Source organism: Argiope bruennichi, chromosome 7, assembly GCF_947563725.1.
Source record: "Argiope bruennichi chromosome 7, qqArgBrue1.1, whole genome shotgun sequence".
NCBI lineage: Eukaryota > Metazoa > Arthropoda > Arachnida > Araneae > Araneidae > Argiope > Argiope bruennichi.
The window spans coordinates 45,358,771-45,372,441 of NC_079157.1; the positions used below are offsets into that span (position 1 = coordinate 45,358,771).

The 13,671-nt window shown below is 25.3% G+C and overlaps 1 protein-coding gene across 1 annotated transcript; it reads right to left on the minus strand.

The window, feature by feature from the left end:
- Positions 1-952: 952 nt before the first annotated feature.
- LOC129976724 (complex I intermediate-associated protein 30, mitochondrial-like) lies at positions 953-8,680 on the minus strand. Its single transcript, XM_056090430.1, has 4 exons — positions 8,156-8,680; positions 5,800-5,982; positions 4,247-4,432; positions 953-1,218 (listed from the first exon to the last, which is right to left on the minus strand). Exons 1-4 carry the CDS (start codon positions 8,489-8,491, stop codon positions 997-999), a joined length of 927 nt encoding a protein of 308 aa, XP_055946405.1. The 5' UTR covers positions 8,492-8,680; the 3' UTR covers positions 953-996.
- Between the last annotated feature and the right edge of the window lie 4,991 nt (positions 8,681-13,671).

Sequence of the window (13,671 nt, forward strand, 5' to 3'; positions counted from 1 at the left end):
GTTTAACTTCTAAAAATTATTAAATTCTTTCTCCATTTTAGATTCATAATTTTTTCTAAGTTACATTTAGTTTTAATGCACATTTTTCAATTTCTTTTTCTTTCTCAAGAAAAAAGTGCTATTATTTTTTATGTGGGTATTAGTTGTTTTACAACATATGTTCTGCCATAATGAACTCTCTCTAGCTTTTTTCAGATTTCAATAACAAAATTTAAATTTATTTGAATAGGTTGCTTAATCTATAAATTATGAAAATATTCCATGTATAAGCAATATCAATTTAGACTATTTCTTGAAAAACAATTATACAGCAATTTAGTAGAAAATAAAACTCGCATATTATAAAAATTATAAAGTAAATACCCGGGAATACTTAAATTTATTACAATAAAAACAATTCATATCTAAGTGGAGAAATTTGTTAGATAAAATTTATTATTTATCATTTTCTAGTGAGAGAAACAATCAATGGAAAGTATATAGTAAATTTACAGTAAAATTAGACTAAATCAAAATTAACAGGATCACAATAAAATTCCATTTAATTAAGAGAAACCAAGTAAAAATAAATTGATAATTTTGGAATTAAAATGAGAAAAGATTAGCAATATTTAATCCATAAATAAGCAGTATTTTAAATAATTATAGTTTTAGAAAACTAATACTTATTTCCTAAACTAATTATAACAGCATAATTCACATCTAACAAACTCAGTCATGTTTAAATGTTAGAATTTTTACTGCTTTTTTAATTAAATACATTCCCACATAAAATACAGAGGATACATTGAAGAAAGGTATGTTAAGGTTTTTTTCCTTACAATTTTTATTTTGAATTAACTTACAATATTTGCATTTTTGGTGATATTATAATACTATGTTAATAAGAAATTTAAGAGGCCAGAGAAAATTCCAAATGAGCCAAACTCCACTGAATTATTAGTACACACACTTAACAATCATTTAAAACTTTAATAATTCAGAAAATAAATAAACCTATGCAGTAACTATTTGCATAGGCATGTTGTACATTTCATAAGCAGTTTCTTCTGTATGACTCATGTCCCTATAAACACCTATATAGTCTATTTCTAAATGGAAAGGTCCAGAAACAGCAGCAGCAGTAATTCCTATAGAATTTACTTTATTACGGGGCATAGGATCTTGTTTGTCTTGAGTTCTTCCTTTGTAGGTTAAGAAAAATTTTGAGAAGGGTATCTAGAAAAAAAAAATCAAAACACAGATTTATATAAAGAAAAATTATAGCAGATTTTTTGTTACAGCTTCATCAAAAAACAAGTAACACTATAAATAATTTTAAATATGCAGAAACAAAAAATACAGTATAAAACTGAATATAATTTCATATGATATATAGTAAAAATATGCATCTTCCAACAAGAACATTTTCTGATACTCAAAACTCTTCATCTTTAATCTAAATACATGAATTGATTAAAAATGGTGTCATGGAAAAAATGTAATTTTACTGCTTTTATAGTAATACCCATGGTAATCTATATAAATTAGATATTTTCCTTATTAATAAAATTTAAGAAATTTTGAAAAGGTCAGTCAATAATCTAGTGATAAAAGTTATTAACTATTAACATCCAACTTGAAATATTGGCTTCAGTGAAGTTCCTATAAATTATGTTAAAAAATATAAAGAATAAAATAATGAAATTCCCAATAATTATCTACAAAAGTTGAGACAGATAATTACTTTGGTAGAAAAATTATTTTTAAAAATATTTTAATAGATATATAATAAAAATTATTTTCGAATTCTTTACATTACTTTGAAAATAAATCGAATGGGAGGGGGATTCAAAGCGACTATACTTTGACAGCAAATACTGTCTAATGGATGAATTATGCCAATTGGAATTAAGTTTTAAAAAATGTATTTTATTAGATAAAACAAAATAATGATAAAATGTGATCAACTGAGCTATAGATAAAAAATGTAACTGCCTTATAAATAGTATAATGAGCTCTAAAGGTTTAAATTGTCAAGTTCAGTTATATAATTATCCTGTTTTGAAGCAACACCTATTTTGGGATAATCTTTGCAATTTTGAATGCTGTTAGGTGACAAGGATAAACTTGAACTGATACTTCCTTTCTTAACTTCTACATTACACTTGTCTTGCCCAGAATATCTGGACAAGACAAATTTAACATGCAACAGAACTGCTTACATGGAAGATGGAATTAGATTTTGAACTTTGAATCCTTTGGTTCAAAGCTGAGATCTAAACAAAAGGCATTTGCAAATTGCCAAATATATAAGCATAATTAATAACGGGCCTTTATATGTACAATTTTATAATATTTTTCTTTGCATATACAGTGTATCTGATTTAAAACACACTGTTTTGCTTATAATTATTTGCCTTATTTATGTAAGGTTTCAAAAAGCAAATTCTCTCAATAGCATGAATTGAGAAACAAGCAGAGCATTCCAATGTCTTGAGGGATGGGGATGGGGTTGGGGAGGTTAGCTAATTTATTTTAAGAATATCAATAATTATAAATGAAGATTCTTGAAGATCAGTTCATGTTTTGTTTTGTTTTTGGTTTGTTATAAAGTTTTTAAAATTTAAATTAATTTGTTTCAAAATTAAACTATAATACTTATTTATTTCTTTTTCATATGTAGCATTTCACCATATTTAGACACACAAATACTCAAAAATAAAAAAAAAGCATTATTTTGTATAATAATAAAATTCAAAATAATAATATATATGCATAATATATATACATAAAAATAATGCATATTTACTTAAATCTTCATCTAAAGGAAAAACAGAAAATAATAACTGATGAGTAACAATTTGTTCCATAAAATATTTTAAAGTGTCAGGTTAATAGTTTCAAAAATAGACAGTCTGTAAATTATCAAGTTACTTCAGAAAATGTTTTCAAAGTAGCATTTCAAGCATCAATAAATGAATAAACAGTAAAAAAAAAAAGAAAATATCAGACAAATTAAAAAAAAAAAATTAATTAAAAGTAAAGACTCTAGATATGAAAAATTTATTAATAATGAAAACTATATGCATATTATAAAACAAATTCAGCAAAATAAATCTGTATGTCCCTTTATGTACATAAAAAATGCTACTATACTAACTGTACTGTAAGTAAAAGCTAATCATGATCTCTAAAAAATTCATGTATAATTCTTAAATTTATTACAGACAAAGAATATGGTTTATGGATTTATTAAATAGTTGAAAACCTTATATAAATAGTACAATGTAACTCAACAATTTAGTAATGTGACTACATTTAATATCATGACAACATCAAGATGCCAAGAATCTGAGTAAAACTGTAACAAAAGTAAGAGTTTAAAAAACTTATTTAAATATAGGATGGAAAACCACGCTAGCAATGATTATCAAAACTTAATATTCTTTTGTTGTTTGTTAATTGCATATAATTGAATTAGTCAAAGAAATATGAAAGTTTTCTTTAAAGAAATAAAAGCTATCAAATTAAATGCTGTGCATAAAATAATTTATTTTACAAAGAGAAGAATTAAATATTCATGATAATAAAAACTAAACTAAAGAACCAAGTTTTTTTTTTTTTTTAATTATTATTTCATATGTCAGATACTTTTTATAAAAACTCTTGTTGCCAATGGACTTAAGAATTTCTAATTAACTTTATTCCTCAATTATACATATTAAGTCAAATATATTGACAGTTTTTTTTATCAGTTAAAATGAAGTTTAAAAATCTTAATAATATAGATGGATCAAAATATTGAGTCTTATTCACATTTTTGAATTCATCTTTGCTTTTTCATATAAACAGTACAGGATAGTAATCATTAAAAATTTTTTAGACCTAAATTAGTTCAAAAATAAATATATTTAGAAATATTTCAGTATGCATGAATGTGAACTGGCTAACTCAAAAACAGGAAAAATAAATGAATAAATTCTAGTGTTTGATCATTAAAATGAAATTTTAAACTGTTATTACATTTTGGATTAAATATATTCACAAGTAAGATTGAATTTGTCAGTCTGTTTGATCTTTTTCCATAGAAAAACAAATCACATAAAAATACCAATTCTATACAACAAGCATTTCAGATATGTGCTTTTCTTGAGAACCTAAATTTCAATAAGTATAAACTGAAAAAATATAATGTATCAGTATTGATTAATGTATTAACCATAAAGTTTAACTAATAGATTCAGAGAAAAAAAGTTGTACAAACCCTGACAAGTTGCCAGTATGGACCTCCATGTGTGTGCAAAACATAAGAATACATGTCAAACCATGTAACATCAAAATACATTCCCATATTTAAATTAATCATGTAATTCCGTCCATCCCCTTTCACTCTCATTTCTAAATGCGTAAATGCATTCCAATCATACCAATCATCTCGAAGAAAGGATTTCTAGAATCAGAAAAAAGAGTGTATATTACAACAAAGGCAACTAATGAGAGGATGCATTTCACTTGAAAAAATTATTGTTGATATTTTATTATAAAAATTATAATTTTTTCATTCAATAAGTATTAATGTAGAAATAACTAAAATCATTAATTAATAATCATACAATCAACTATTAAATCAGCTAATAGGTGCATTCACCCCTCAACTTTCTTATATGTTAGCATATTATAGTGAGCTTTGTGCTTCATAGTTGTGAAGAAATCTGATTTGAGATGACTTCCTGCCTATTGACTGGGTTTTAAATTTAATGCATATCTTAAATGTTGGTAACAAGGCCATATATTAAATTTCATATGTCTAAATCATAGTATTTTTGAGTATGTTTCACTTAGAAACACAAAAATATACACTTTGATGGATTAGGTCCAAAATTATATAAAGTTCTACAATTCTAATGACATATTTATTCTTGCTTATCTATATTCCATTCAAACTATCTAGCTATTTGCATTTCTGAGTTCTCTTATCACAGAGGCTTGGGCAAACAAACAGATATTTTTCCCATACAAAAAATTTGCCCAAAATGTGATAAAATTCTGTAAATTTTGTGGAAAGGCCCCATATTAAATATTATGTTTCTAGTTCACTGTATTTGAACATGCAGATAAACATAATGTTTTTTAGTCTCGGGAAAGTTTTTAAACATAAGGATCCATGTAAATTTTGCAGTCAAAGTTTTTGATAGTTATAATACTTTGTATAAATAAAAACTTTTTTAATTATGCTATGAAATTTTGTATATTATTTTTCATTATATAATAAAAATTACTGGAAATACATTGGTATAACCATAAGAAAGCATTTATTTAAATATAAATAACTTTTTTTTCTAACACAAGCATACAAAAATATAATAGTATTCACAATGTAAATTATATTCATTTTAGTAATTACATAGTTCAGTTGCATCATAGAAATTAAGCTTTTTTGATTATTAAAAAGGAAGAAAAGGCAAACTTGTAATGCAGCTTTTTAAACAATTTGTAATAAGTACTTTACTTTTCACTAAATTTTTATATATTCCTATAATCTCTATAATATTTCTCTGAAAAGAGTATTTTATAAAGCAAACATTCAACAGCATTTAATCAAATTCCAATTTCTTACAACTGAGATAACATTAAATTACACTATAAACATTTAATATTAATATATGATAATATAGACAAATAATATTAAAATATTAAACATTGAATTTAATAATAAATGAATTTTATTTTAATTGAATTTTACACTCTGGAGTTTGAAAATGATCATAAATCCAATCAATGAAATGTGAAAATGATAAATATAATGAAAGAACATACTGTTTTTCTAACAGATTTTATGCCACAGTAACCAGCAAATCGATTCCTGCCATCTTTTGGGGGTGTTGTATCAATAGTTCCATGAAATACTCCTTTGCCTTTGTCATTGATAAAAAAATTACATTCACTGAAGCCTTCTTTATTAATTTTATCAGATCCTACTCTCCATTTTTCTAGACAATCCTTTAAAGTAAAAGAAAAAAAAAAGTATATAAATTGTAAATACATATAACAAATTATTTTTTAGCTAGTATAAAAGAAATACTTTTTTTTCCTTGATACAATATAAATTAAACTGGTTTTATAAAAGTTATATATTTGTGAATAAAACTTTTCTGTAAATTTGAATAATACCTTTAGTATTTATAAAAAGTTATTATCTTTCACAAGCCTTTAGAATAAATACTACAGGACTTGCAATATATATCTTTCTATTATGTATATTTACTGTTATGAGTGAATGATATAACTGTATAACATCAACTATAGTTCACAAGAATCAACTATAGTTTAAATAAAGAACTCTATCATTTGTAATCTCTATAATATTTTAAATGTATACAATATTTATAAATTAAATTTTATTCCTTAAAATAAACCTTAAAATTATTATTATTTTTTAATTTAATAATGAAAGGTGAGGTATTAATATAAAAGAGCAAATATTAAGATTAGAATTTCATGTGATAGGAGAAGAGTATTTGAAGCATCAATATAAGCAATATAATCATGATATAAATTTTATTTTAAAAAAATCCAATATAAACCCATACTTATTACATGTTGTTTATTAAAACATGTAATGCCATATACTTCAAGGACATTTTTTTAAAAATAAATACTAACCACTAATATCACTAATCTTATGTTACTTCATATATATTTTATAATCATTATTTACTATCAAAATATTTTATTTCCAATGTAAAAAAAATATATTAGTAAAAAAAAGGGGCTTTTATTTTTTATTGCAGAATTATTATAATGCGATTTATGTCATTGGGATATTATTTAATTCATAATGAAGTCAATTGGCATATTTTAATTGTTTTGTTCAAGTTTCATCAGATAAAATAAACTGAAATTTTTTAAATAATTTTCTTAAATTATATTCAGCCATTTAAAACAGGTGTACATTTTTTTAAATAAAAAGTCATGCAATCTAAGGTTAAATTAAAAATTTAAATTGCATCAAGAAAAAATTTAAATAAACTAGGCTACATCAAAAATATAAAAACTTTCATGATAAAATTGTTACTTAAAATCATTTCTAGTGCTGGTTGTACTTAAATTATAGTAAATTTTAAAGATGACCATTAAATACTCCACTTTACATCAATCCTTATTTCTATATTTCTAGCAAAGCAATTGGCAAAAAACTACAGCAATGAAATAATGTCATGCTACAAAGTAATTTAATTCCCTTTATTTCATTTTAATTAATTTCACACATTTGCTTTAATAATTCTCTAATATAAGACATGAAATCTATAAATATGATGAAGTGAAATTAAGAATATCTAGATAAAAAATTACATATTATTAATGATTAACTTTTGAAGATATTTCCTTTAAAACAGATACATACACAAAATTATCCAATGCTAAATTATATCTTAAAAAAAAACGAAATCAGTCATAGAAACAAAAAATTTAAGTTTTTGTATTTTAAGTAGTTAGTAAAGTAATATAAAAATAATACTAATAATTTTGTGAAAAAAATAAGAATAGGAATGTTTCAGTTTGTAATAAATAATTTTATATAGATTCAGTTTACTCTGTAATAGGAGTCTTTTTTATGTTATATTTGGACAAATTTCATATTTTAAATATTCTTATTTAATAAAATTAACATGATCTATAGAATAGATCATTATATATTAGATTAATAAAATTTTCAAAGGGGGAACGAAATCAATAAAAATCTTCTCATTTTCAATAAATCCCCAAACAAACAAACAAAAAATATTTTAAATGGAAATCTAGTACAACTAAAATAAAGAAAATTAACTACATTGTCCTGGTTATATATGAGATATTCTTTTCTATTCCTAAAATTTATTTGATTATATTAATTATAACACTTTTAATTATTGGCAGCTTCTTGGTCCTTGCCTATAACATGGAAGATCTAACTTATATGAAATAAATAAAGATGACCTTTATTGGAATGATAAAGTTATTATTAAGCATAAGTCATTCATATACTAAATTATTGTATCAAGCATGTAATAATTTAAAACATGAATTAAAGAATTATAAGTGTTAAAAGCATGCCTCTTCGTTGTTTTAAGTATTTAACATTAATATCGCAAATACTTAATTCAATAAAAATAACAACATTAATATAACTTACTTTAGAATCGAAGCGGAAAACTACTTCAGTATCACCATCTTGATAGATTCTTGGGTCATTCCGAAAATGCTCTTTTGTTTCTTCCCAAAACAATTTACATTCTCCGACAAATATTTTCGCGCCGTCTCGAATATGTTCGGTCCAGTGTTTTTTATCTAAAGGGAAAACGGGATATTCAGCACCGCGTTTATCTTGTTCGTAAAAAGAATTTCGTACCACAGTTTGCGAAAATAGTCTCACATGATCTAAAGATGAAATGCACGTAACTGGCAGTTTTCTATGAAAATGATTATAAAGTATATAATTGTATTTAAATAAACAACAGATATTTCTCATTTCAAAGTAAAAAAAATTCAGGAACTGAGAATTGCTACATTTAAATAAAAATGTAATTGATGGAGATAGAAAAAATACCAGGAAATATATTTTTTTAAGAATTTAATAAGCAAATTTTTAAAAATATGTTACGTAAGTATATTAATTATTAGTTGTTATGCACCTAATATATAATCTAAACGCGATTCGCCGTTCGAAAGTAAATAAACAGAAAATTTTGAGAGATGAGATGAGTTGTAAGTAATCTGCGATAGCGAAATTGAATTACTTTCATACTAGAGCAACTTAAAATTGTGAAATAGAAATTTTAAAAAGCAATACAGAATAATTATCATCGGTTATTTTAAGTCTTTAATCGAAAAACTGCTGCAAAAAATTCGTTGGCAGGCAAATTAAATTATTTACTTAAGTATAAAAACAATCATGAGAAAAATTCAGGATTATAGGTCAACTGTAGTCTACTCTTTACCAGCGATATATTTAAAATGAATCGAACCAATTTAATTTTAGGATCTATTATGCAACTTGTAATGGGAAAAAGACATAATAATTTCATAGTACAAAACAATTTTCATATAAGAACAGGAGCGCAGTTACATTTGTAATGTGAATTCATTCCCTCAAATATGTAGACATACAGCGAGACAAAACCATTTTGCTATTAGTCTGGCATATAAGTAAATCCCTTTTGATAAAAAAAAAATAATGAGTTTTGGAAAATATTCTTTAAAATAAATCTATCCTGATTGACACGTCATGAACAGGATCAGCGCGAAACACTATGGCTGAAGAAGTCCAATTTGAGGTCACTATAAATGCTTTGCTATATTAAGACATGAGAATATTATATATCGCCTATCTTATGCGACAAAAATTGCTCGATCTTTGGAGGGACGTCGTTCTAGGAGAAAAGCTATTAATCGATGACTTCGAATGCGTCATCTTTTGTCATCAGCACTTGACTTTCTACTCTTTGGAGAGCAAATATCTATGAATAAACTTTAGGTATAGCAGATAACACTGAATGTTTCAAAATACCCGCCATGAAGAACCCGTCAAAGGTACGATATCAGGAAAGAATCATTTTCCAGTTATTAGTTTGTAGTGGATTGTGATGAGCGAGGATAGAACCTGGGACCTTGTGGTTCGAAGCTCAGTAACATGACCACAATACAAAAGCAATTGCCCGCGTAGAATAGCTGTTAACTGGCTTATAAGCTTTCACTAGAAGTTTAAGGATGAAAGTGATATGTCTCTGAAGTCTGATGAATGAAGCAACAACGTGAAAGAGTGCCCCAACGGGCACTCTTTAAAAGATGACTTTAAAATTAATGAAAGTTTTTTTTTTTTTTTTTTTTTTTTTTTTTTTGACTATGAGTGATGTGGTTATTATTCAAAGTTGGAATGAAGTTTTATTTTCGAAAATGGTTTGTAGACATGCTATTGTTAAAAATTGTGTATAATGAAATGACATTAAGGCTTGTAGCAAAAAAATATTATTTACGATGCTATCAAGTGGCGGATTTCCAATTAGGCAGACTAGGAACCTGCCTAAAGCTACTAAGCTGAGAAGAGGTTGCAAACAGATCGATTGTATATCGTTATTTTAAAAGTTAGCGAATAAATAAGTTTGTAAAAAATAAAAATTCAATGAATAATAAAATGTCAGGATAATATCAAAGTTTTATGAAGTACATATGTTCATATCCCTATTTGTTTCCTCACATTCATTCAGTTATTCGATTATTTAAAAATTGTGCGATTGTTTCAATAATATATTTTCACAAACGTCAATGCTGGACAGTCTGGAGTCGTATTAGATACAATGTGTATGTATGTTCATAAATTTAATAAAATAAAAAAGTATTAACCTAAAATTAATTATTAATATTAATCATTAAATTGCTTACTATTAATTTAATTAATTAATTATTAATGTCAACCATTAATCTGGATGTCACATTGGGAGGCAAAATGCCAAAGTTATATATTCATAGCCCAAACATTTTGTTCATAATTGAAACCGAACATTTTTTTAAAATCACAGACACGTTAATTGCGCAAAAATGTTTATAGGTAAAAAATTTGTTGTCAGTATTTGAATATATCATTGGTTTTTAAGTAGCCTCTTCTTCAAGATCAAAAAGCATCTTCTTCAAGATCAAAAGAAAGGAAGAGGTAAAAATCCTAAATGTTTCTGAAGTTGTTTCCGAAAACGTGACAGCTTTTTGCAGCAAATTATTTAGAATATTTTCATTAGTTTCAAATTTATTATATATAGAACAGATTGATTGGAATCTGGAATTCATGAAATTTTTTTAATAGTTGAAAAATTTTAAGTGCGAAATTGTGATAACAGAATATCCTTTCTAGAATGAAGTGAATAATAGCAGTGATAGCAATACCTATTAGATGAGAAAAGATTATTGTCTTTCCATTCCTTATTATTTCTTTAAAATATTTATATAAATCTCAAGAAACGCACTGTTTAAATGTTAAATCTATACTTATAAATAAAGCTCAATGTGTCTGTGTTGGCGCTCTACAGGCCTGGTCATTTGACTTACAGCAACCAAATTTGGTACATGTATACCTTAGAGGTCGGAAATGTGCACCTGGGGTCACTTTTTTTGAATTTTTAATTAGAATTTTAATTATTAATCAAAAACTAACTTTCCTGCCAAAAAAAAACTTCGATTTTCCCCACCGCCAAATGAGTAAGGCTTCAGTTTTTTTTTCTCCCAACAGTAATGAGGCTAGGGTTAACATTTTTCGACCGATTATTTCAAACGATTCTGTTTATTTTCTTAAAGTTTTGTGCATTTAAAATTAAACATTGTTAATTAATCCATGTTGCAGATTCATTCTGAAGTACTTTTGAATTAAAATAACACAGAATAAAGGAAATTAAAAATGTATAATCTGCATAGCGTTACCCCGACTGGCCTAGAAAAATTCACGCATTTGCGTTAACGTAACTAGCGAAGAAAATTCACGCATGCGCACTGTGTTCTGATTGTTGCCATGACAACCATTATCAACGGAAGATTTAAAATATTTTTAGGTTAGTTGCATGCTTTTGTAATTAAATTGTATTTATGTTAGTTATATATTTTTTGTATATGCTTATAGTTTTAAGCACATCGTTTTTTAAGTAGTTTTTTAACCTGCTTTCAATGATTTAAATTATTTTTAGGTTAGTTGCATGCTTTTGTAATTAAATTGTATTTATGTTAGTTATATATTTTTTGTATATGCTTATAGTTTTAAGTACATCGTTTTTTAAGTAGTTTTTTTAAACCTGTTTTCTACCGATTATTTTAAACGATTCATCTTATTTTCTTAGTGTTTGATGCATTTAAAATGAAACATTGTTAATGAATCGATCTGTTCATGATGAATCTGAGAAAATTTTGTTGACAAATTCTTGAGATATTACATAAATTAAGAAAGATATTCTTTAGTGCCCATAAAGTTTAAACGCTCAGTGACTCTGTTATCAATAATCATATTATAAAAAAATGCTTTGTTTCAGTAAAAAATATTATTATATTAATTGCAGATTAATTCTTTCCACTTTAATTTAAAGCATAAATTCTACGAGAGGTAACAGAAAATTAGAGAAATACATATTACGTTATGACTGAAGGCCTTTATAATTATTATGTGTGAATTATATGACTATCAAAATTTGAAGTTTTAAAATATTTTGATGAAGAATCTATTAAAGTTGAAATTGCGTAAAATATTTAATTATTAAAATTTAAACGAACATTAAGATTGGTGAACCAGCTGGTCGCCAAAAGGCGGCTAGTTATAAAATAAATGAAAATGGCAAATAATTCATCTCCACAAATTTACAGATAGATGATAACTTGATTGTGGATGAATATCTCACAAATTAAAACTATAACTGCTCTGATCAAGATAAATAGGATGATGAAAATGAGTATGAATTAATTTGGAAGCATAGCAAACTTCCTTACGTTTTATTCCAAACATTCCTGAAGAAATTTTTACCTTTCTGTATAAAGGTGAACAATATTTTAACATAATTTTGAGAATGATATGTTCAAAAAGACATCAAAGATTACATTGCCGAAAAATTAGTAAAAATTTAATATTGATGAAAAATTCACAAATCTATTTATCAAAATTTCTACATATTGAATTTTTTGTAAATTCAATATATAGAGGTTTGATTGTACTTTATTATAAAAGTTATATTGTATTTCTTTGTTTACATTTTGAACTACATTTGTAATTAATTCCTTCCCATATTTAATTGAATTCAACTGATTCATTAATTCATGTCAAATGCAAACATCATAAGCAAAACTCATGGAATGATTTTTTTCTTTAATTTTAATTTTGCCAGTTACAACTGTATCCGTTCTTTCAATATATCACTAGAGCAGATCACAATTCATAAAATCTATGTTACAAAGCAAGCATGCTAGTGGCTTTGTTCTTACCAGTATACTATAATTAAAATATTTACATGGAAGTAATGATAATGAATTACTTTGATTTGTTTATTGAATGTTGTCTCTTAATGTTTAGTGCCCGGATTTCATCAAGCTAAATGGCATAAAAAAGGATTATATATTTCTAAAAAATTTGACTGTCTCTGAACTTTTAATTTAATTACATTTTTTAAGCATTAGCTGTATTTGTTGACCAGGCTGTCTAAATTATTGACTTTTTAGACTGTAAAATAACTGATATAGAATAGATTTTGTTTTTTTAAATTTCATCTAATTATTTGAAATGACTGAAAAACAGGAATTCAGTTGAATCAGTTTACTGCAGAATAAAGAGTATATATAGATATTATGAAATAAAAATTGAAGTGAAAATCCTGCTACACAGTTAAAAGCATGCAATTGAATGAATTTTAATTCCATCATAGCCATTTAAAAACATTGTTACAGGCAAGGCAACAAATTAAATAAAAATATTTTATTAAAATTAATGGAAAAATTATACAGAAATGGATATATGTTATTATTATATGTTTGTCAAGCACTGTTATCTAGTGAGTATAAGAAGGGGGGGGGGGAAAGAACTCTATCTGTCCTTTTGTTCCTGATTATGGACTACCTTAGACTGACCCACTGTACATATTTATTTTTCTGTTTATTTATTTTTTCATTTGTTTATTTATATTTTACTCTTTG